The 26,531-nt window shown below is 37.8% G+C and overlaps 1 protein-coding gene across 1 annotated transcript in view; it reads left to right on the plus strand.

Annotated features, from left to right (window-relative positions):
* LOC125451922 (antizyme inhibitor 1-like) overlaps positions 1–24,730 on the plus strand; it is a 43,366-nt gene extending 18,636 nt beyond the window's left edge. Inside the window, exons 3-12 of the mRNA XM_048529669.2 lie at positions 376–580; positions 7,470–7,646; positions 7,802–7,974; positions 13,227–13,361; positions 20,781–20,862; positions 21,386–21,466; positions 21,983–22,148; positions 23,161–23,279; positions 23,691–23,902; positions 24,023–24,730. Of these exons, the coding sequence (XP_048385626.1) occupies positions 473–580; positions 7,470–7,646; positions 7,802–7,974; positions 13,227–13,361; positions 20,781–20,862; positions 21,386–21,466; positions 21,983–22,148; positions 23,161–23,279; positions 23,691–23,902; positions 24,023–24,152 (1,383 nt within the window). The 5' untranslated portion in view covers positions 376–472 and the 3' untranslated portion in view covers positions 24,153–24,730. The remainder of the gene's footprint in view (positions 1–375; positions 581–7,469; positions 7,647–7,801; positions 7,975–13,226; positions 13,362–20,780; positions 20,863–21,385; positions 21,467–21,982; positions 22,149–23,160; positions 23,280–23,690; positions 23,903–24,022) is intronic.
* The last annotated feature ends 1,801 nt before the right edge of the window (positions 24,731–26,531 follow it).

Here is a 26,531-nt window from a genome sequence, read left to right on the forward strand (position 1 = left end):
AGAAAATACATGAGATTGATTATTTATTCATATTTTGAACATTTCCTCTACACTTTCGTCGAGGTCAATTTTTCTTCCTTGACAGTTGATTTAATTCTTTCATTATTACTAAAAACATTATTAATATTTGCCAGAAGGTTAAAATGTACAACTTTTTTCCCTGAACCTGAATTAACAGCTGAAAATTGTATTTCTGTGAACGAATATGATATTGCTAATGAGTGTTTTGTTTTAAATCAACTTGCAATGGGACAAAATATAGGAAGTAAGTGATCCTTAAAATCTTTGAAGGGTTCTTGGAAATTTGTTTAGATGCCATCTTTTTTGGAGCGGCTAAAAATCCTTCACTGATACAAGTACTGGTTTCTTTTGCAGTTTGTTGCATATTTTAAGAACCCCGATATTGAAGGCTCTGTAAGGACCTTCACTTGGTGTTTGGTTTAGGAGTGTTGGCTTGTGGATCACCTGAAAGATGAAAGGATTTGTTGAACTAGAAGAGAGCTACCCCTTTGACCTTCTGGAAGAAAAAACTACCCTTAATGATGTTATTGATGACCGTATTCGTGAGCGTACTGTTGAGGTAAGCATATTTTGTACATTGATAAATTAATCTAATATTTACATGGCAATCAGGCAAGCTGAAAAACAAAGATATTCATATTAAAATTAATGTTGATTAACCTGCACAAAGCCTACCAGAGCATCGTGCTAGAAAAATGATGGAAAGCCATTTGCAACTCTTATTAGAAAGTTGCCAGGCAAATCCCAGTGATTACAAGGTTACTTCAGTAAGCTAAAATCCAGTTTGCATGCCATTGCTTTTACTATGAGTTTACATTCTACCTGTTGGACATGAATAATTGCATTTTCTGTTGCTGAAACCATAATCTAATCATACTATCATTAGCATAGAGTTCTAGACCCAACCGTCTCCAGCTGTTTCAACAGTGGCCTTTCTTCTATCAAAATGTCAGAAGTGGCTGTGATTGCACCATGTTCAGCACTATTCGTGACGAATTGGGTATTGAAGCAGTCCATGTTCAAATGCAACAAGAGCTGGTCAGTATCCAGGTTTGGGCTGACAAGTGTCAAGTAATGTTCATGCCAAACAAATGCCAGGCTGTGACCATCTCCAATAAGAGATGATCTAACTATACCTGTTGACATTCAATGGTGTTACCATCACTGAGTTCTCTATCAACATCCTTTGGGTTATTGTTGAGAAACTCAAGTGGACTCAGCATATAAACAGAGTGGCTACAAGAGCCCATCAGAAAAAAGGAATACTGCAGCAAGTATTTCCTAACTCTCTCAAGCCTGTCCACTGTCTTCAAGACACAAGTCAGGAGTGGTTGAATGCTCCCCAACTGCCTGCACAGGTGCATTTCCAACAATGCTCAAGAGTCTTGACACCATCCAAGCCAAAGCAGCCTCCTTGATTGATACCATATCCACAAACATCCAGTCCTTCTACAACTGACGCTCAGTAGTAACTGTGTGTACTGTCTACAAGATGCACTGCAGAAATTCACCAGAAATCCTTATACAGCACCTTTCAAACCCATGACAACTTCCAGCTAGAAGTACAGGTGACCAAATATATGGGAACGCCACCTGCAAGTTCCCATCCAAGTCTGTCACTATGCTGTTTGGAAAATACATCACCTTTCCTTCACTATCATGGAGTCAAAATCTGGGGATTCCTTTCCTAACAGCATTATGGCTCAACCTACAGCGTGTGGAGTACCATTCAAGAAAGCAGCTCATCATCATCTTTTCAAAGGCAGCTAGCAATGGGCAATAAATGCTGGCCAGCCAGCAACGCTCAGATACCACAAATGAATATTTTAAAACTTGGGTTTTCGTTGTACTCTATCACATCCCAGGAATATGTCCAAGTGTGTAATTTTGAAATCTGCAGTTACCTTGTTCTTTAGGTGAATTGGCATGGTTGTATACACTTGACAGGCTGAATTACAAGTGAATTTGTTTATGATAGTATTAGTTGAGGAAAGAATGTTAGCCTGTGAGAACTTGTTTTCAAATGATGCCACATGATCATTGGCGAACAGGCAGTTATGCCCTTGATTTAATTTTTCATCCAAGCGCTAGAGCCATTCTTAAGAGCAGTAGTGGGCAGTTCAATCCCTTGACCAGACTCGTCTATTTAATGTGATTATGGTTGATGATTTACTTAAATACCATTTTCTTGCACTATCCCTTGATGTTTTTAACATGTAGAAATCTATCAAACTCTGTCAGGGTGAGAGAAATACAAAGATTCAGTACCTTCAGTGATAAAATTTCTTCTCATCAGTCCTATATGACACCCTCGCTCTGAGCCCACGACCCCTTGTTTGACACACCTTGTCAATCCCTGGAAGAATTGTGTATTTGAATGAGGAACCCTTATTCTGCTAAACTTGAGGGAATAAAAGTTCAGTCTTTTTAGCCTTTCCTTAATTTGGTGTACTCCTTATGGCAGAGATATACAGGTAAGTAATACAGTAGTCAATAAGAGCATGTCTATGGTGCAGGTTTTTTTAAAGACTTCCATTCAGTGACAGTTTCACATAAAACTGTTAGCTAAAAATAATGTTCATGGAATCAAAGGCAAATTATTGACTTGAAAAATGACTGAGAAAGGATAAAATTAGTGTGTATTCAAATTGGAAAGATGTGACTAGTGAGTTTCCCAAAAGGATCTTAGCTGAAGTCTCGACTGGATTCTATTGATGACTTGGATACAGCAGTCTGGTGATGATGGAGTTATCATAGCTAATGCAGGCTAGAGGATAAAGTTGCCAAGAGATGCTGATTAATAGTTGAACAAAGCATTGATGTATTTCAAGTCAAACAAGTGTAAAGTCCAAAAGGTAATTACTTGAATACAGAAAAAGTTGTTTTGACTATTTCCGTGATGAGCTTAGAATAGTGGAGGGCTTAAAATAGTTGTGGCTCCTTCTTTAGATGACGGTAATCAGGTATAAAAGGAATTCAAAACGGCCGTTGGAATGTTGTCTTTTATAACTGGAACATAAAGGGGACACACTTCTACTCTAACTGTACGAGTTTGTTCAGAGGACTGTGTACAGTTTTAAACACCAGAAATTAAAAAGATTACACTTTTCCCAAAAGGGGCACAGATTCACTGGAATGTTTTCACCAGGGGTGCAAGGATTGAGAGCTGTAAGAAGCATTTACACGTGGGAACTAGGCATTTAATTCTGTTATTTGCGCACACACACAGACCCCAGTCACCACCACTGCCTCCTGGTTTTACAGCATATTTCTCATTTTTCATTGAGCTAATACCATCTTCAAAACTTGTACCAATCTTTAGGACAGAAGTTATTTATTCCAGGAATGAAGGACTTTAGCTATGCAAAGAAATTACAGAAGCTAGAATTATTCAGAACTGACTAAGTTGAAGGGACATGAAAATTATGGCTGGTTTGATAACAAATGGAAAATTGTTTCCACTTATCCGTAGAGTAGAAGACAAAAGTAAAGAAATTAACAAAGGACCAAATGGGAGATGAGTTTCTTTTTGCAATCTTCAAGGCACTGCCTGAGGGTGGCATGAACAGTCCAAATAAAAATTTTCAAAACTGAATGGCCTCATCCTTCACTAAGCATTTGTTGTAACTTGTATTGGATCTTACTGGTTGATACAATGTATCGGTTTGCTTTTCATTCTATTGTGCATACACAACTTAATTTGTCCACTTTATGTAATGGAACTGAACTGGTTCAGATTAGCATCAAGGATAAGTCAGTGTTGCTATTAAACCAAAGAATGCTGGCATTTGCATGCATTTTCTAATTTCTTATACATGTAAGACTAGGGTAAGTCACACATTATATTATCAGTTTTCCAAGATTAAACAAACCCCGCAAGTATCACAGGAGTTTTTAGCTTGAGTTGCACATTATAGCCTGTCTGCTAATGACTGGCATCTAACTCAGACATGAAAAACAAAATAAAATATCTTAAATAGAAAGGAACTGTTTTGAGTGTATTCCGTTTCCATTTTTTCACTTCTCAATATGGTGATCTGAGAGCTAAACATTCTGCTACTACCGTTGTGGTGCTGGAGTAAGTACTTAATGATTTGTTTTTGTCAAGACCATGTTGATTCTGTGCTGCAAACAGCAATCATTCACTGTTCTGAATAAGAACCTACAAGTGCAACCTTCCTGCTGCCTTTAACTAGGGGTTTGACAGCGAGGAGAGCAGTTTTTAACAAAGAAACAGGGAATTCATAGAATCCCTACAGTTCAGGTGGAGGCCCATTAAGTCTGCACTGATCCTTCAAAGAGCATTCCACCCAGATTCAGCCCTTCACCCTATCGTCATAACCATGACTAACCCACTTAACGTGCACGACCTTTGGACTGTGGGAGGAAATTCCTCAGACACAAGGAGAATGTGGAATTTGCACACAGTTGCTCAAGGCAGAAATTGAATCTTGGTCTGTGACTAACCCTACCAACCACTGTGCAGTCAGCTACACTAATTTTCATGTGTTTTCCATTCTGCTCAACTGAAGGGCAGCAAAGTTAGCCATTTTTGAGATGATAAACAAAGAATGAAAGCATGCACTTGGTAGATAGAAACCTAAGGTGGGTGTGAATGGTGGGCATCTAGAAGTTTTAAGTGTACACTTCCCTGAAAGTGTGAATGTACGTAAATGGATAAACCTGTGAACAAAAAGGCAAAAGCCATTATGTAACAAATGGGAAATATAATGTATTTGTACAGACATTGGTTAGGCCACAGTTATTTCACAATGTAAAATGTTGCATATCCCACTATACCGCAATATTGAAGTCAAAAGAGACATCATAGCATAGATTTGTAAGTATAATGCTGCTGAGTGAAAACTAATAATGACAAGTAATTTGAGTGGAAGAAAAACGCTGAGGAAATTTTGACTTTTAGAAACCATGGCAGGTTTTGATAGGGTGACAAACCAAGACTAATTAAACACTCGGGTTCAAAAGTCGATTGTAAAGGGTTAGTAATCTAAAATGATCCATGAATAAAAGAGGTCAGAGGAAACATCACTCAGTGGCTTGGTGTGTGCTTTTGCTTCAGTGAGTAGGTGAGACAGAAGCCATTCTAGCTTTTAGAGAGAACATGAGAATATTTGAAACAAAGTAAAAGTCAAAGCTCTATGTATCCAATGGTATTACTTCTGGGTTACCTTTGCAAAAGCCAAGAAGAACATGACCTCAATTGCGTACTTCTGAGCTTCAGGCTTTGAGTGAAGATTTCTAGCTCAGGTGCTGGTTGTAGATATTGGTATGTTCGCTGAGCTGGGAGGTTTGACAGACTCTTCATCCCCTTACAAGGTGATATCCTTCCTTATTGCTGTGGAGCTTCCTGTGAAGTGCCGTTGTCCTGTGCCAGTTCAAATTTATATGGTCTGGTTTTTGCTTCTTCTGGTAGACACCTATCAAACCTCCCAGCTTGGCGAACTTACCAACATCTACAATTTCTGAGCTTTGTTTCTATAAATGGACATTTTGTGGTCGTGGGAGGGGGAGGAAAAGATTCTGAATTCGGATTTGTGGAACTCCTTGGTTATTTTTAATAATTTTAGCCATTTTAACGCTTATATTTATGTTTTAAATTCCAAGCAATTTTAAAATCGTTTACTGTTTCTGTAATAGAATCTTACGGTGAGTTTATGTTGTCAATAAGCCGACTGGCAAATCTGAGAAGTCCACTTCTGGTGGTATGGACACTATACCATTTATATTGTTTTTCCCATATCAGATAATGGAATTAAAAGTCTTGTGATAAACGTGTCACCACTGTTTTGCTGTTTAAAAACCCAGCTGGCTCACTAATGTCCTTTAGTAATGTCAGTCTGCTGACCTTACCTGGTCTGGGCCTACATATAACTCCAGACCCACAGTAACGTGGTTACTCTTAACTGCCCTCCAAGGCACCTGCAGATGGCCAAACCAATGATGTCCACAACCCATAATTCAACTTTTAAAAATGGTAATTTGTGGACTGTTTGTTTTTGAGGCATACTTTTAATGATTAGAATGTTACATTTACCAACAAGAGATAAGACTTTTCTAAACTCACGTACAATTTACACAATCCATTCCCCTGCCCTGGAAACTGTATTTCCATAAAGAAATGCCATTTGTTACTTCAAATATTGTGACCCTTTGAGTTGTTTCAGTATAGGTATTTTAATACAAGTGTTGTAGAAACAACAGGCACAAAAATCCTTTGTCTGAACAATATATTGAGTTGATTTAATTTATTTAAATTGTTCAGTTGTCTAAGAATATTATGTTAATTCAACTGGCTTCTAAAGATTTCCATTCACATTTTTAAATAGTTTAAAGGTACAGTTTATTTTCTGCCACACAAGTGGTAGCCTATAAAGATAATTTGTATTTATTAGTCTAAATTGTAGCTGTTAGATTCATAACTTCACTTGTGAATTTGGACTTAATTTGATTCTTGACTAACCAGTTAGGTTTGGTAATACCTGGTGCCCAAGCTTACCAGTTGAGAAAATTCATGTTGCTCCAGTTATTTATTCAGAGCTAGAAGCTTTCTGGCTACGTCCAGGTTGAGTTTTTAAACAGACATTACTTTTTTGATAGATTTGTTTACTTCCCTCTCTATCCCTGGATAGAAGAATAGACATTTGGAGCCCAGTTCTTAATGCAATTATAATGGACAGAAGTTAGCAGCACCAGAAAGCTGGCATACCCCATTTTCTGATTTGTGTGACTGAGTGTGACATTCTAAACCAGGAGACAAGGTTGCTCCTTAACTACCTTCATTTTGGAAGTCTTGATACGTAAACCTACTCTTGCTTCTCGATGGATATTAGGGATCAAGGGGGATACCTTAAAAATTCCTATCCATACCGGGTTGACATTCATTAAACCATCGAAAGACCTTCAGTAGAGGAGGCCTTTTAGCACATTGAGTTCCAGTCACCTCTTGTTCAGAGCAATCCAGCTGGTACCACTCCCAAACTCTTAACCTTGCACTTCTTTCTTTTCATGTCCTAATTTCCAAAGGATTGCCTGGTGCTCTGAATTGACCAGTTGAAACCAGCCAGCTCAACAAATAGAAATCTGACCTATGTGGGAATTTGGCAAAATATTGTGAATGCTGGCAATTAGAGAGAAACTGAATGCTAGAGAAACTCGGCAGATCTGGCAGCATCTGTGGAGAGACAAACAGTTAATGTTTCCAGTCCGATATGATTTTAGAGCAGTCTGCCGGACCTCGTGTTTCTCCAGCATTCCATTTGTTTCTATCCTGATAAATTATAATCCATAATCAGTTGAGCCATTAGTATTTTATTTCTGTAATCTCTAACAATCACGAAGAGTACTATTTCAGGTAACAAGCCAGGTTACCATACAGTTCTTTCTAATTATTTTTTGTAACTGATGCTTTTCTAATTCCTCAATTGTAGCAAACTGAAAGGAATGCCTTCTTTGTTGCTGATCTTGGGAATGTTGTCAAGAAGAATATTCGATGGAAGAATGTGATGACACATGTGAAACCATTTTACACGGTTAAGTGTAACAGCAGTCACTCTGTAATTGAAGTTTTGGCAGCTCTTGGAACTGGTTTTGCTTGTGCAAACAAGGTGACAATTACTATAATTTGTGTTAATGTTGCATTAATTTTAGAGAAATTTGCATTTGGTAGTCCAGTAATGCTCTTCATATAATTTTAGTTAAAAATTTAGAGAACTGAAGGTGGAGGTTCTAATGCCTGAATACCTAATTTATTTCCTCTCAGAATGAAATAACTCTAGTGCAAAGCTTTGGAGTAACACCTGAAAATATTATCTACACAAACCCATGCAAACAAGTTTCCCAGATTAAGTATGCAGCTAAAAAGGGAATAAATGTCATGAGCTGTGATAACAATGCGGAACTTCTGAAAATTGCACGTAACCATCGCAGTGCCAAGTAAGTGTATAAAGTTAACAAAAATAAGTAGTATAGATTGTTTAACAAGTAACTGGAATATTCTTCCATTGTGATGCTGTGATTAGACAGTATATTTTAATGTGCAATTCAAAAATAGATTGGATCATTCCCTGTGCATGTTATCAATTTATTAACTAAAATCTGAGTCATAAATTTTAAACAGTGGGTTGCATTTCTTTATGGGCATGAATGGATTTGGCTGTTGAGGTGGTGTCACTTGAAGAGTCTCTTTTCCCACTGAGAATTATGATTCAAAGCATGAAGACAAACTCTGCCAATGTTTATTGTAAAACAAAAACTGGACCTTCTCCACAATTTTGTAAATGATTTCTATTTCTTTGTCAGTGTTGTGCAGAAATGGATATTAAGCTCTTCTGTCTAAAGTAAATGCCTTGAAACCTTGTTTCTCTTTTGAAAGTTAAAATAGATTAATTGATGTGCTTCCTGGAGGACCAGAGCATAACTGTTCTATAATATTGGTAAATTGAAACCTAATCTTAACTTGTGTTTCAAATTTTTAAAATCTAAACATCAACGTAGACTGAACTGAAGGAGTTATAAATTCAGTTTTTAAATAGTAGCCTCTATGATTAAATATTTATACTTCGCAGAAATACAAATTTTATTAGGTAAGGTGACGGTTCATGTAATACTTTTGAAAAACCGGAAGAGTGAACCTGGTATCACACTGCAATTGGTTTTGAATAGAAATGCACCTACCTTAATATCCTACATAAAGAATTGGCAAGCTTTATGGTTATTGGTCAGTAGTTTTTTTAAAAAAATAGTGCTTAGTGCCTGCTTCTACAGAAAACCTGAACCATCCAATGCAGTACAGAAACAAAATACCTGAGATGCTGAAAATCTGAAATTAGAACAGACAGTGCTTGAAACATTCGGTATCTACAGAAAGTAGAACAGTTATCCTTTTCAGTCAATAGCCATTTAAATTCTGGGTAAACTTAAGATAGGTTTTGAGCAGTATCAGGATGGCAGGGGATAGACCATGCAGCCTTAAAGTTGCTGTGCCATTCCATATGATTCTGACTGGTGTTTGTCTCCACTTTCTTACTCATTCCTCACATCCATTGTTTCCCGAAGAGCCCCCCAAATCTGCCCGTTGCAGCCTTAAGTACATTCAAGAATGGACATTCTCGACCTCAGAATTTCAGATAAATCTTGAGTGAAGATATTTCTCCTCAGTCATAAATGAACTTACTTTCCTTTTTGGGGGCGGCACGGTGGCTCAGTGGTTAGCACTGCAGCCTCACAGCACCAGGGACCCGGGTTCAATTCCAGCCTCTGGCGACTGTCTGTGTGGAGTTTGCACATTCTCCCCGTGTCTGCGTGGGTTTCCTCCGGGTGCTCCGGTTTCCTCCACAGTCCAAAGATGTGCAGGCTAGGTGGATTGGCCATGCTAAATTGCCCGTAGCGTTCAAGTGTGTGTAGGATATATGGGGACGGGTCTCGGTGGGATGCTTCAAGGGGCGGTGTGGACTTGTTGGGCCGAAGGGCCTGTTTCCACACTGTAGGGAATCTAATCTTTCCCTTATTTTGAAACTGCCCACAAATTCTGGATTTCCTAGCCAGACAACCAACCTCAGGGATTACCTTGTCAAGCACCTTCAGAAATTGGCATTTCAATGAGCTCACCTTTCATTCATCTAAACTTCAGGAAATGTAGACTCAATTTACACAACCATGTGGAATGAACCTCTAATGCCGAACTAATCTGGTAAACCTTCTCTCTACTCCTTCCAGTGCAAGTATGGCCTTCCTTAAATATAAAGACCATAACATGCACAGCTTTCCACGTATTGTTTTATCAAAGCAATGCGTAATTTTTTGCTACAATTCTTTATTTTTATTGTCTGCTCCCATTTGCCTCATTTCTAACTCCACATTCTGAGACTAGTGTTACATTTGAGCTTCATGTACGATGATAATGGGTAATATATTTATGCAATAAACAACCTAACCATTTTTTTCCTTGTTTAATTATCTGTGGTATATCTTCCTATACAGTTTCCCTTAGTATTGGGTTACAATGATCTTGCATTCCATTAACTTTGCCTACATTCCTGTCTGAATCTGGATATGATTTCACCTCCTTAAAAAAACTGAGCTGATGGAAACATAATTGGACCAGTACAACAATAGGAATTCATCAGTGAGTTGAGGCCAAAGTCCTTAATTTGGAATATGAACATGGTGCTATGGAATAGGCAGTGGAGACATTGATGTTTCTGCATACTCCTGGAAGGTTTAGTACCGCGGTGGATGGCAAAATTAGAACTGTTTGCTGCATGAATAGGTTCGCAAAGCAATGTTTGTGTCAACAGTCCTAATGTCTTAACTGTTCTATAGGGACATTTACACTTTAGGTATTAAAGGAACTGCATATAATAATGACTTCTATACAAGAAGTTTTGTTATCCAGCTACTGAAACAGAAAAATATAGAATTTTCATCCCACAAAACACTTCTTGAGTGATTTTTTTTCAATTAGGACAAGGTCACCTTTTGAATTTCAGACTGAGCATCATAGTGTTGCTGTTTATCACTTCTTGATAGTATTATTTTTAATTGAATCGATACATTGCTTGGGTGTCAGTAAGTAGCTGTTATCATTGTAATGTAGAGTCTAGATTCCATAATTGTGATTACACACTTAGGCTGATCATTGTGTTATGTTTTTGAATATAAACTGTCTATTACAAAAATTATCCAAATTGGGGGAAAATCTCAAGCATTTGATTTCTAAGCCATAATTTGCAAAAATAAAGTTAATGATCACAAAAACCAGTGTATTGAGAAGAGATTGTTTGCAAGTTTTTGTTACCGGTGGGTTATCAATCGTAACATGGAATGTAGTTTAATTGAAAGAATTAGAACAATTATGTAAACCACACCTTTTTATTTACTGGGTTTTTTACCATTAGTGTCATTTTGTGCAGAATGTGTCTAAATATTAATATTCTTCTGAACTTAATTCACCTTTTCCTGTAAATTCATACTTCTAAGGACAAAAGTCATTCTAAGGACAAAAATCATTAAAATGATTTTTTCTTAACTGTTGTTTTAAAATCTTTCTCAGCAGTTATTGTTCTCTGCCTTTTATTGCCATTAGACTCGTATCCTGTCGAGGATTGGTAAAAGTGACAAAAGTGCTATGATCTGCTCAAGAACTTGGAAGTGTTATTATATAACAACCAATAGGAAAACTTAAGATTATATTACAAGTGAATGTAAAACTGCCAAGGAAATAACTCAGGATAAACTATCAGTGAAACAGTGAGCCAGGATTCCTTTCAGACACAGTACTCGTGCAACGGAATAGAATTCACTTAATGTCATGTTAGCTATAGATACCCATAAATCTTTAATACAATCATTTTCACAGAATGAAGTGTTCATCCCAAGCGCATACAAATATTATATGTGAATCAGTATGAAGGACAATAAAATCTGGACCAAAAATTGGATTGTAACCTGCCTGTTTCTTGGTCAGAAAACAGTACCAAATATTCAGATTGTGCTGGGGAAGTGTCATTCACCAAATCAATTGGAGCATCCAGATTTGAGAGTACCTGCTTGAGCAGTGAATGTTCATTTCAGCAACTGAGAGATGCTGGAAATCGGAAATGTAAACCAAAAGTGCTGGAAAAGCTTAGCAGGTCTGGAAGTGTAGCATAGTCATTAGCGCTGCTGTCATTCAACTCCAAGGACCTGGGTTCAGTTCTAAAATTCTAACTTTGTACAAACTCCACACAGTGGTGTTCTTTCTCCTTGTGTCTGCCTGTGTTTTGCTGGGTGCTCCAGCTTTCTCCCACAGTCTGAAGAATGTGCAAGCAAGGTAGATCAGCATAATAATTGGAGTAGCCATGGTAAATCCATTCTATAGGATCTTGGAGCATCAGATTTAATGTTTTGAGTCCAATTTGTCTCTTCTTTGGAACAAAGCCTTTCACTTCTGGGGAGGAGTAACAATTGGACTCAATGTTAATTCTGTACCTTTCTCCACAGACTGCCAGACCTGCTGAGTTTTTCCCAGCACTTTCCAACCTTAAGGGAATCTCTGTAGTCTGTCATCAAAAAAGCAAAGGTAAGCAAAAAACTTTATGCCACTTGAATATGGACCCTGGGAAGCAGGAGTCAAATTTTCTAGTTTTATTGTAATATTTTGATTGGGAAGTGTTTTTCTATTTGAAGTTAATTAAATTAGTGGTACTCAGTCTGCCTTGTGATACCCAGAACTGACTGCACTGTAAAGTTATGCAGTTTTGCTGAATGTCCTTGATACTTCTTAGTAAAACTATTTGTAACTGTGGCCTCCTCATAGTTGATAAATGTTTCAGAATTGGATAGTGAGTTGCTAGGTAATGCTGAAAACTTAATGTGCATTGTAATACAGTTTTTAAAAAGCAAATTATACTCAAACCAACAAAAGCAATCTTGGGTGAGAAGTGATCTTGCAAACTTTCTGTTAAAATGACATTTTTGCTAAGATCTATTATTTAGCTATTAAAACTTGTAAAACAGAAAACTACTTGCTTTCCTCTCTTCAAGGCATAGCTGGTGCTGAAATACGCACCAAGATACCAGAAAGCAATTGGCACCCATTCTAAATGTTGAGCCCGTACAATATCCATTGACATGCTGTTTTGTTATCGGGAAACCTGGAAGCTTCAGTCATGTCCGTAATAGGTATTCATAAAATCTTACCTTCCAAAAGGCATGTAGATGGTTGTTAAGTATGGGACACCTAGTAAAACTTTAAGACTCTACTGACATGTTGCCATACCACTTCAGCCGATGAGCAGGAGCAGTAGAAATGATTAGGTCAGTTTATGTTTCGTTATTAACAAAGTAATTTATCTTAACCAGCAGCAGTTATACTCTGTGCGTTTTTCTAATTGAAACAGTTGTTTTTAGTGTTCAATGCTCGTAAATGGATTTTTACAGCACCTAGTCAACTCTTTTGATGAAACAATTGAGTCTTGACTTGCTGCATTTTTTCTCCCCTCATGTCCTTTGCAACATATGTAGCTACTCGTCTAGGCCCTAATCACCAGTTTTCTCTCCTGTGCAGGATTTGTTTCTATTTAGGTTCATGTTCCGAGCTTGGAAGTGGGAGCCCCTGCCAGCATAATCTTCATGCTACTGACAGTCTTCAAGCTGCACATATGATGATGTAAACCAACTGTGCCCCAATCATCTTCCTCTTTTAGGCTCTTGGTAGACATTGCAATTGCTGATTCATGTGAAGAAAATGAGATGGGTCTGAAGTTTGGAGCTACTTTGAAGGACTGTAGACATCTGTTGGAATCTGCAAAAGATCTAGGGGTTCAGGTGGTTGGTGTCAGGTGAGCAGTACCAAATTTTTATTTCAATAATACGAAACATGAGTGGTATATTATGAAACTAAGTAATATATTAATGTTTCCTGAGTGAAAGATATTAAACTTTTACTATTAAAATTTGGCACAGACTTGTATTTTTATGATCTGTGCAACTTGCTCAATGTTTATTATTTAGCTGGTGTAAAATTTCTGTTGTTTCTTCTGTTGTACACCTGTAATTCTTTGGGGTAGTTAAATCTGAGAAATTGGATCAGCAATGTATTGGAGAAAGGGAATACAAATAGTGACTTCTGAACAGTTGTACGGTTCTTTATCTGATTTCTATTTTCCCATGAAGCTCTGGCCCTGGGAAACTGGGAACGGTTGCTCTCTCAGTTGACTAGTTTTTTTGCAGACTGGGAGCATGAAAAGGCTGAAGCTTCTAAGTAGATCAGCTTCCTGGAACTGGATGATTGTACTTACAGGCACTTCTGTATAGAATATAGAACAGTATAGCACACTACAGGCCCTTCGGCCCATGATGTTGTGTCAAACCTTTACCCTAAACCCTAAGGTCTGTCTAACCTCCACTCCTACCTTTATACTATCATCCATATGCCTGTCTAATAGCCGCTTAAATGCCCCGAATGAGGCCAACTCCACTACCCTCTCTGGCAATGTATTCCACGCCCCGACCACTCTGAGTAATGAGCCTACGTCTGACATCTACCCTGTATCTACCCCCACTCACTTTTTAAAAGTATGTCCCCTCATAATAGCTACCTCGACCCGAGGAAAAAGTCTCTGGCTGTCCACTCTATCTATATACCTCTGATCATGTTGTACACCTCTATGAAGTCACTTCTCATCCTTTGTCATTCTAAAGAGAAAAGCCCTAGCACACTCAACCTTTTCTCGTAAGACCTTCCCTCCATTCCAGGCAACATTCTGGTAAATCTCTTCTGCACCTTTTCCAACACTTCCACATCTTTCCTATAATGAGGTGACCAGAACTGGACACAATACTCCAGATGTGGCCGAACCAAGCTTTTGTATAGTTGAAGTATAACTTCACAGCTCTTGAACTCAGTCCCTCTATTATTGAAAGCTACACACCATATGCCTTCCTAACAACCCTGTCCACCTGGGTGGCAGCTTTCAGGGAGCTAGGGACATGAACCCCGAGATCCCTCTGCTCCTCCACACTGCCAAGAATCTTACCGTTAACCCTGTATTCTGCTTTTAAATTTGTCCTTCCAAAGTGAATCACCTCACACTTTTCAGGGTTAAACTCCATCTGCCACTTCTCAGCCCAGCTCTGCATCCTACCAATGTCCCTTTGTAACCTAGAACAGCCCTCTGCACTTTCCACAGCTCAACCCACTTTTGTATCTCCGCAAACTTACTAATCCACGCTTCTATTCCGATATCCAAATCGTTTACAAAAATCACAAATAGAAGAGGACCCAGACAGATCCTTGTGGTACACCACTCCTAACTGAGCACCATGTTGAATATTTTCTGTCCACTACCACCCTTTTGTCTTATAGGGGTCAGTCAATTCTGAATCCAATCTGCCACATTTCCCCCTATCCCATGCCTCTTGACTTTCTGCACGAGGCTACCGTGGGGAACCTTGTCAAACGCCTCACTTAAATCCATGTATACCAGATCCACTGCTGTACCTTCATCTAAGTTTAGTCACCTCTTCAAAGAATTCAGTTAGGTTTGTGAGGCATGATCTATCCGTCACAAATCCTTGCTGACTATCACAAATCAAACTGTGCCTTTCCAAGTGATCATAAATTCTATCTCTCAAAACCCTTTCCAATAACTGGTCCACCACTGAAGCAAGACTAACTGACCTGTAATTTCCAGGGTTATCCCTATTCCCTTTTTTTGAACAAGGGAATGACGTTTGCCCCTCTCCAATCTTCCAGCATTATATCTGTGGACAGTGAGGACGAAAAGATCATCGCCAAATGCCCTGCGATCTCTTCCCTCACTTCCTGTAGAATCCTTGGATAATTCCCATCAGGCCTGGGGGACTTATCTATCTTCAAGTTCCTCAAAATTCCTAGTACATCTTCCTTACTATAATCGACCTAGCCTACCAGCCTGTTTCACACTGTCCTCCTCTACAACTAGGTTCCTCTCGGTTGTGAATACCGAAGAAAAGTATTCATTGAGGACCCCTGCTATCTCTTTAGGCTCCATGTACAAATTCCCTTGACGGTCCTTATCAGCCCTACCCTTTCTCTGGTCATTTTCTTATTCCTCATGTACATCATTGAATGAACTTTGTGTTGGAGCACTTTTGCTTTGTTTATGCCATTTTCAATATTGATATTTACACTATGTAAGAAATACATTATTCTCCACCGACTCCAGTTTTTTGCTTGAGATTGGATAACCCTACTCTTTGAAACAAAAGCTTGATTGTGTGACAATGACTTCACTCAAAAATAATGCAGCTTGAGACTGGGGAAAAAATACAAAGTGGAAGCCAAATAACCGCGCACAGGAATGAAAATGTGATGATCTCCTTAGTCAATTCACAAACCCCTTTCTATCTGTTTGAGAATGCCATTGGTAGAAAATGAACGTGTATTTTCGATTTGGTATGTGACCATGTTTTGGCAAAATAGAAGATAAACTAAAATGACATTGCAGCTCAAGTGTGGAGGAAGCATAGACACTACATAACCATATGAGTATTTAGAATGCATAGTTTTGCTTCCTTATGGTCATAGAAAATTTGTAATTTAAACTTATTTTCTTTGCACAAGCAATTGCAAAAATGCAACACTATAAATTCTGTAAACTAACTTTCTGGGGCTTATATCATCTGATTTACTTCACTCATAGTAAAATGTTGGTCTTTGGCTTACGTGTAAAGTGAAGAACGTTTAACTTGTTTTTCCAGTTGATTTTGGGGTGGATGAGGGCGGGTGATCATATTGGGCTAGTCAGTAGTGATTTCCTGAAAGACCAAAATATGTTGTTTCCGGAAGTATAGGAAGTGCAGGAGTATCTGTAATTCTCTCGCCCAGAGAATTGCGAATATGTGCTGTCCTTTGAAGAACTTTCTCAGTCTTAAATGACTATCTCCTTGTTCTGAGACTCTGCCCTCGTGATTCAGATTCCTCAGCCGGCAGAAACAAGGTCACAATAATCTACCTTGTCAAGTCCCTTCATAATCTTGAATGTTTCGCTGGAATCATCCTAATTCTTTTAAACTCCAACAAACATTGGTTCAATTTAACCCATCTCATTATAACCAATGCTGTTGACCCAAGGACCAACCTGGTGAACCTTCATTCCTCTGCCTCTGATGCAAGTATGTCCTCGCTTAAGTATGAATACCAAAACTGTACATAATCAGATTGGGCAGTCTAAAGCTCTCCAATTTTTGCAAGGCATTTTTTTATTCCTTTACACCAAATCTGTTACAATAAAGACCAACAAATCATTTGCCTTCCTATGTGCCTGCATGCTAATTATTTCTTCTTTTTTGAACATATCCAAGTGTCTCTGAACGTCAACAGTTAGATCTTTCATGCCTTTCAGAAAACGTCCTACTTCTCAGTTTCTGTACCCAGATGAGGAACTTCACACACCCGCCACATTATACTGTCCCATCTTATTGTCTAGTCACTTAATCTGTGTTTCTCTTTGCACCCTTCCTCTCCTTTCTTCTTTACTGCGCACGTTTCAGCTAGCTTTTTAACATTTGCAAACTCATACGTTACTCTTTGTCTTTCGTTCAAGTTGTTAATTTTGAATGTAAATAGCAGAAGCCGCAGCATTTATTCTGACAGAACACCACGATCAGTCTGCAAACATAAGAATACCCCACCTGTACCAATTCCTTGCTTCCTGTCCATTAGATTTGTCATTCAATGAGATCACAGATGATCCTCAACTCTCCTTTCTCCCCCCAATTGCCCTCAATTTCCTTATTGATTAAATATCTGTCTAAGCTTTGAATATACTTAAATATTTTGCCTTAACAGCCCTCTGCAGTGAAGAATGTCACAGATTCACTACCATCTCAGTGAAAACATCCTCTTATGGAAATCTAGCTTAGAAACATAAACATGTCTCGGTGTGTTGTTTAATTCTGCCATTTTCAATGCATTCAGTCACTTCCAAAAAATTTTTAAAGTGGGAACAAAGTTTATAGAACTAGGCATGAAGAGGGAAATGACATAATTAAATGGATATTCAAAGCCTGTAGAATTGCTTTGTTTTGTTTGCTTAGTGCACAAAAGCTTTAAAACTGAAAATGGTCAAACAGTTGTTGAAAATCTAAACTTACATTTCATGAACTCTGAAATTAGGGGCCCCATAAAAACATCTACAAATCAGTATTAATAACTTGAGACAGGTTATTATTGCTTCCACATTATCACGCCTGTATTAAAATTGTAAGCCAGAAAGGTTTGAAATAGATTCTAGAGGCTTAGTTTTATAATACTTGCTTTGGGTGCGGGGGATGGCAAGGTGCATGGTTTGCGTTAGCACCAGTTTTCTCTCTGTTCCCTCAGCAACTCAAAAGTCCTTGCACAGTTTATGGACAAATCGGTTTCTAAGTGCTTACATGGCAATGTAAAAATAACAATAAAGGGGCTACACATCTAAAATTGCCTGTGCCCTTAAACAAAAAAAAAAATAGGGTTTGGTCCACGCTGATATTTTTATATCAGTAACTTGTATCCAGATCTCCAGTATCATCTTCTCATCTAATCATTATTAGCACTGACAACTAGTGTGTCTACACTATTCACTTACTTAGTGGACGCACTTGCTACAAATATTAAACATTGTGAGCTAGCACATGGTTCTAATCTTGTATTTTCTTCCCTCACCTCAGGTTACTGACCCACCCATTAGTGGGAATAGTTATTCCTTATTCACTTTTAAAACCTGTTGTAATAGAGGTTTTGAAAATTACACAGACATTAAAAGCAGAAATCGGTCATTCAACCCTTTTAAGCTTACTCTCCCCTTCAGTAAGAACATAACTAATCTGCTTGATTTGAATTTGACTTCAACAGTTTTAGGGCTTGAGGCACCTTCTCCATGGCTTTCTCCCAACCGCCATGCACCAGGCCTCGTCATCACATGGGCTACTACCATACACAACCCATTGTCAGCTACTAACAACCCCACTAACACCTATTCATACCCCCAGACTGACCTTTAATCAACCCATTGTCTGCCCAGCTGATTTTCTGTCTCTTTGGGCTTTATCTTCACCTATCATTTACTCTTCCCATATCTCACCCACCATCTTCTGCGTAAATACCAAATTTATCCTAGCTACCATCAGTTCTGAAGGAGGGTCCACAAGACTTAGGAGCAGAAATTAGTCATTCAACCCATAGAGTCTGCTCCACCATTCAATCATGGCTGATAAGTTTCTCAGCCCCATTCTCCCATTTTCTCCCTGTAACCCTTGATCCGCTTGACAACCAAGAACCTATTCATTTCCGTCTTAAATATATTTATTGATCTGGCCTCGACAGCCTTCTGTAGCAATGAAATCCATAGATTCACCACTCTGGCTGAAGAAGTTTCTCCTTACCTCTGATCTAAAAGGTTTTCCCTTTATTTTAAGGCTGTGCCCTCTGGTCCTAGTCTCTCCTACCATCTTCCCAACATCCACTCTGCTGGCCATTCAGTATTCTGTAAGTTTCAATTAGATCCCTCCTCAGCCTTCTAAACACCTTTGAGTACAGATCCAGAGTTCACAAATCATCTTCTTACATTAAGCTTTTCATTTCTGTGATCATTCTCATGAACCTCCTCTGAACCTGTTTCAGGGTCAATACATCTTTCCTGAGATATGGAGACCAAAATTGCGCTCAATACTCAACATGGCCTGACCAGAACCTTTTAAAGCCCCAGTAGTACATCCCTGCTTTTATATTCAAATCCTCTCAAAATAATTGCCAACATTGCATTTGCCTTCCTGACTACTGATCCAACCTGCCAATTTACCTTGAGAATCCTAGACTTGGACTTCCAAGTCTCTGCACTTCGGACTTCTGAATTTTCTCCCCATTTAAAAAATAGTCTATACCCCTCTTAGCAAAGTGCATGACCTCATACTTGCCCACGATTTACTCCATCTGCTGCTTCCTAACCTGCCCAAATCCTTCTGCAGCCTCCCCACCTCCTCAATACTACCAGTCCCTCTACCTATTTTTGTATCGTCTGCAAACTTAGCAAGAATGCCCTCAGTTCCTTCATCTCGATCATTAATGTATAAAGTGAAAAGTAACAGTCCCAATGCTGACCATTGCGGAACACCACTTGTCACTGGCTGCTCCCACTCTGCTTTCTGCCAGAGAGCCAATCTTCTTTCCATGCTAGTACCTTGCTGTAATAACATGAGCCTTATCTTACACAGCGGCATCTTCCAAAAGGCCTTCCTGAAGTCCAGGTAAATAACATCTGTTGGCTCTCCTTGGTCTAACCTGCTCGTTATTTCCTGAAAGAATTCTAACAGATTTGTCAGGCATGACCTCTCCTGATGAAGCCATGCTGACTTTGCCCTATTTTACCATGCACTTCTCAGTATTCAGAAATTTCATTTTCACAATGAACTGTAAAACATTAACTCTGCTTTCTCTCCATAGATGCTGCGAGACCTGAATTCTTCCAGAAATTCCTGTTGATAACCTTTGATTTTGTTGCCTACAAGAAAAATCTATCTGCTTTGCCTTCACTTACTTGATACCACCTGAGGCAGAAAATGCCAAATCACACAAACCCTCAGGGGAAAACAGTTCCTTATCAGTGTCATGAAGGGCAACCCCTCAATTTTTAAACTGTGCCCTCCCTGTTCTGGTCTTGCCCACAAGGAAGTATCCTGTCATGTCCTCCTTGTTAAGGCCTTTTAAGACCTTTATGTACTTCAATCAAGTCGCCCCTCAGTTCTTTCCATTCCAGTGGATGCATGCACATCCTGTCCTCCCCTTCATTATAAAATTAATGAAGTAATTCTAGGTATCACTCTAGTGAATATGTCCCTCTAACTCATCCTGCTCTGAATAATTTCAGCTTCTCTATGGCAATATGACTGAGAAGCATGTAAACAACATACAATTTTTCTGGTTGTTTTGTTGTCTGTATCTGCAGTTTGCCAATCAAATTAGGTGATTTTATAATTCTCTTTTAAAAATGGAACCAAATCACTTTTATTCGAGGTAAATATGTTAGTATTTAACTTCATAGAAAGTTTAGCAACATGTAAACTGACAATGGAATGAGAAAACAGTAAGTTGTATTTCTGTATTTGCATGATATAAGAAGCAGATATAAATATTAAGCTTAAAACCAGGTTTGCAAATGTTTATGGACTACTAAATTATTACTGGGTGATCTCATTGTCATAATCCTATAATCATGTATTATTTTGTGTACCATTGCCAGGTTTCATGTTCCAAGCTCAAGAGGCAATATGGAAGCATATTTACATGCTTTGGCTGATGCTCGATGTGTCTTTGATATGGCTGTAAGTACTTGAAAAATTTCACGAAGTTGCTGAGAATGACTCACAGCACAGTTAGAATGTGTGCTGCATCGCAATATTGAACTTATTCAGTAGAGGGTGCTGCTCTGAAATTGATTTGGTTAGTTTACTGAGTTTTGCTAATGTGAATAGCACATTAAGGGATCCTTTCTGATATCAAAGCATCTGTCAAATAACACTGACTGTATTAAACTCAATATTGTAAGAATGTAACACAGGTCTTGTAACATATCAGATCCCATCCTTGGCACCTGAGCATCCATTTTGAAAACTTTCTCTCCTGTTTATCATCCCAACCTGAATCAAATCAATTAATGATCCTTCCATGCAACCTGAGTTAAAACATGACTCCCAGTTTCTGCTGTGTTAAAAGATTTGTTCACCTGTTTTCTGTGTTTAATTTGATGGTGATATGTGTTTATATTTCAGGAAGTGCAGCTTACATAGCAATGTAAACTCAAAGCAAAATTAAGTAAACTGTCTGATTTCTGCTCTCCTGTTTCAGGCAGAGTTTGGTTTCAATATGAATATCCTTGACATTGGAGGCGGTTTTTCTGGAACAAATGGAGAATTAGAGCTAGAAAAGGTATGAAAAAGCTTCATTGTAATCACTACTGAGTATAAAAATAAAATATTCAAGTGGCTATATCAAAGAATAATAAAGCAATGTGTAATTCCCTGATACTGTTGTGGACCTTGAGTTTCCCTATACTTGACTACAATAAGCACTCAACACAGGAGCATCCAACCAGAAATCTTGCATATTTGCCAGTACTTGGTTGCAGAAATGCATCAGCAAAGATCTGAATAGGCTATTCCAACTACATGACTTTTCAAAAATATTCATTCAGAAGTTTGAATTTTTCTTTTTACAAGTTTGTAAAACAAACTTCTTGAAAAAATATTTGACCATGTTGATTTGCTGCTTGATATATTTAAAATAAGTTGTTTTCACTACAGGCAGATATATTTCTTTTTCTTAAATTAAGCCACCTGTTTCAAGTGTGTTTCTATTTCATGGGTTTAATAGCTGTCACTTGTGTATTATTCAAATGTATGAATACAGTTTGTATTTTAATAACAAGTTTGTCTCCCATTCTAGGTTTGTGACGCAATTAATCCACTCCTTGATATTTACTTTCCTTCTGAAAGTGGCATTAAAATCATTGCTGAACCTGGTAGCTACTATGTGAATTCTGCATTCACTCTAGCAGTTAATATTGTAGCCAAGAAAGCTGTTGCAAGAGATTCACAGGATCAGACTGGAGGTAATTCCAAGCATTCTCATTTGAGTTACATTTAACACAATAGTATGCTGTTTATACTCATAAACCATTCATATAATAGCCCTTCGTAGGATACTCTAATTAATTATTCAGCATTTGTTTCCAAAGCTAAGTTTTAGGATTTCATTATAACTTAAATATCTCAGCTCTTTGGCATCAAAAAGAATGTTTCTCCCCCTCCCTCCCCACCCCCCACTTGAAATGTCCCTGATCTCTCAAAGTATTTTCTACATTAGATGTAATATGGGCAGTACTTTGTATTTTGGCCTAATGATGTAGTTTTATTAATTGCTGTGCCCTAAAGGAATAATCCTAATTGCTATCAATTAAATTCTAATCACCCTCTTGGAAACCCCTGAAATTTGCATTGTAATTTCCCTGAATGAGTGTCATGTTGTAGGTTTGCATTTGTACCATGGATTTTTGACTCACTTAAAAGAAGATTGGCTAATAGAAGCTTTCAATCACGAACTGAGTTAGGAGAGGCCGATTTGTTAATTTAGCTCATCTTCATCTAGCAACATAGAATTCCTTCTGTAGCAGTGTCCAGTCTGCCACAAATGGATTGGAAAAGCTTGATCAGAATACAATCCCAAATATTAATTACCATGGATGTTTCTTTGCCTTATTCCACAATTCCACCATTTCCCTATTATCTAATGCCTTTAAACATTTCTGGTTTAAATTGAAATATTGCTCAGGATTAACTTTGCTTTTATTCCATGCAAAATCTTGCATGCCTCAAGTTTTTGGGAGTTTTTAACACTGGTGAGGTTTTTCTAAACTTTCCTCTAAAACTCATCTCCCATAGAATGCTTTTGTTGTTTGACAGAATATGACATCAGACTGAACTGATTTGACTTTTATCAGAAGTGCAGAGTACAAAACTACTGAGCTTAGAGTTCAGCAAGGCCATTTTTTTGAAATAATTATATGAAGCAACAGTGGCCAAGAACCAAATTCTGAAAAGTAATCGTTTCCTTATCCCTTTCAGTGGTTGTCTCCTCGGTGAATGATGAACCATTCTTCATATATTACATAAGTGATGGTGTTTATGGCTCTTTTGCAAACAGCTTGTTTGGCACTGTGAATGCTATTCCAATTCTTCACAAGGTGAGATTATTATATGGCAGATGTTAGGAACAGGAATTATGTTGTAATTTCAAATCTCAAATTAAAATCAAACCAAGAATTTGACAGACAAATGTAAGCATTTACACCAACTATGTATGATTTTGGCTTGCCAGCTTAACAAAGTCAAAACTGATGATTAGTGTACTTGTTATAATGAGTGTATCTTTTTCAAAATTGTTGTATTTCTTGGACAAGGTATCCTGTTTTTTCAAGGTGAAACTAACACAACCTGCCATCTCAATTTTTTTCTTAAGCCAAAAATGTTTTTTGTTTGTAGATTACTGTTTGCATGAAACCTTAGACCGTCATTGAAGTTCTATAGTGCCGTTCCCTGTGAAACTCTGATGGTCCGATGCAACTGACAGATCATTTTCCTTTCGTTCACTATAGAAGCCTAATTCAGGAGAGCCTGTGTTTGCCAGCAGCCTGTGGGGACCATCTTGTGATGGGCTTGATCAAGTTGTGGAACACTGTCTCCTACCTGAACTAAGTGTTGGTGATTGGGTCATCTTTGAAAACATGGGAGCATACACTTTGGAGCAGTCTGCTTTTAGTGAGTTCCAGAGGTTGCCCGTTTATTGTGTGATGTCAATCAGTGATTGGTAAGTCTGCAAAATTTAGTTTAACCATGAAAAAAGATATGGAGGCTTCAATAATAACCAATTGATCCGTCAGATGAAAAATTAGGTGCCTTTTACATGTTTGTCTCTCATTTATCTCAGGTATTGGATGCAAGAAGTTGGTTTAACCTTGGAAACATCTGTGAAGAACTTCTCTTGTGTGCCTTCCTGTTTTCAGCTAAACCAAGAAGGTGGCTTTCCAGCTGCGAGTTTGTCTGGCATCAGTGCTTAAGATACTGAATTTTGCAGTTCTGTTCAATCGCATGTCTGGTTGGCATTCCAATGTGGAAGACAACCAGTGGAACAATCCTGCTTTGTTTTTATTTTTTTTGTTAAATTTTAACTCGAACACTTGAAATAGTTAATTGGGACCAGGCAGAAATCAGCTAGAGTAACTACAAGTGGTCATGTGGAAAAATTAACATTTTAACCATCTGAAATGAAGCCTGCGAGTTGATGTAACTTTTTACTTTCTCTTTCTCCCTTCCACCTCCCCCCTCCCCACCCCACACAAACCAACAATAAAATATGCAACAAAATGGATGACTCGGAAGAGATGGAAACCTATCATTGGGTTCCCTGCTTAAACAGTTTACATGTTCACAATTTTTATACAGATATTCTTATAGATGTCTTGAGGTTTTTTTGCCCATTTAACAGAATAACCAGAGCAATTTGACTTGATGTGTAAAATGTTTAGGATGTGTAAAATATGTGCTTTGTTCTGTAGTTAATAAATGTAAAATTGCAGCAAACTTTCTATGATCCTATTGTCCCTGTTTTGATTTCCAATAAAACTACATAGCTTCATTTTGGCTTTTTATGGTAATTAAGCATCATACTGAAAGCAAACTACAGATCAAAGATGATCTTGTTCAAGATTAGAGCTAATACTAAATACATTCACCAATCAACATAAAACATTGTTTTGCAAGTAATGCTTGACATGTTTGCAAAATCTTTTTGTAACAATTGTTGGTCACCTGAATATTCCTTACAGACAGCATTAATGCAGTTAGTTTCACTTTTAGGTATCATGTATTTAATGATAAATATTGCAAGTTCAATTGTGTAAATACCAAACTGTCTCAAAGGAAGAGTACAACGCAAATTGGCTTAACTCTGTTTGCATTCAATAACTATCAGTGATGTATTGCTATAGACAAAATAGGTTGGCGTGACTTCCAGTTACATTGTCTGAAGCCTGAATTACATTTGTTATCATTGCTTATTCATGAAGTTGTTTTATTGTTCACATGTTGCAATAATTGAGATGGTTGCAGAAGTGACCTTGTCCATTCTAAAAATCCCAGCCTTGATGCACTCTAAATTTCAGTTCTCCTTCATGGTAGCAACTGTATTGAAATAATTGCCTCATTCAAAGGTTCAAAGAAAAGTAATGACCAACAATGCAGTAGAAAAGTGCAGCATTTCAGTGTTTTGATCTTCAAGACTTTGTTCCACTGCATCTCAAGTGCAGCAATCAGTGTTAGATGGCAGATGTTAGGAACAGGAATTATGTTGTAATTTCAAATCTCAAATTAAAATCAAACCAAGAATTTGACAGACAAATTAAGCATTTACACCAACTATGTATGATTTTGGCTTGTCAACTTAACAAAGTCAAAACTAATGATTAGTGTACTTGTTACAATGAGTGTATCTTTCAAAATTGTTGTATTTCTTGGTCAAGGTATCCTGTTTTTCAAGGTGAAACTAACACAACCTGCCATCTCAATTTTTTCTCAGGTTGGTAAATTTGAACTGCATTTAAACAAAAATGTGGGATTTGAAGGACTTCTCAAGTTGCATTTGCCTAAATGGAGAAATGAATGAGGTATCTTGCCCTATCAACACTTCAAGCCTGATGTGTCATAATTGACACAAAGTTTTCATGCTATATGAAGTGACTTTCATTGGAAAAATTGAACCTTCTTTGGTTAGAAATTTCACTGTTTTAATTTGGGGAATTCTAGCATTCTGCAGGGCAAGCAGGTCCTTTTATTGTGAGTTGTTTTTGGAACTTCGTTTGTACCAATTCAGAAAACATGCAATATTAAATGCTGCAAATAATTTGGTGCCAGCTAAATTTATTCCATGAATTTATGAAAGTACACTGACTCCTTTTTTCTGTTCAAAAATGGCACACAATTTTCCAAGAATTACTTAAAGTACTTACACAGTGGCCTTCAATCCCTGTGCCTCATCATTGCAATTAATTTCTAGCAACCAGTTCTGATCTGATTTCCAAGATAAGATTTATCAAACAACCTTGTGTAACAAGCTTTCAATCTAGCACTGAACTGCACAATCTGCAATTATATTTAACTGGAATTGTTTGAGAATGCCATCCACTACAAAAATTAGTTGATGTTGTTGATAGCATTTTATTAACTTTGGCTATATTTCTAACTTTTCACTTCATAGATTTTTAAGACAATCTACAACACCTTCTTATTTCACAAAATGAGGACAAATCTGGTTCACTGTACAAACCTTTTGAGGCACGGCTTACAAAATCCAGTCTGGAACAAGATTTGGGACGTGCATGCAACCATTAGTACTTTAGTGTACAATAGGCATGTTAAAACAGTTTCCGATATCTTGAGCT

Source organism: Stegostoma tigrinum, chromosome 5 (genome assembly GCF_030684315.1).
Source record: "Stegostoma tigrinum isolate sSteTig4 chromosome 5, sSteTig4.hap1, whole genome shotgun sequence".
NCBI lineage: Eukaryota > Metazoa > Chordata > Chondrichthyes > Orectolobiformes > Stegostomatidae > Stegostoma > Stegostoma tigrinum.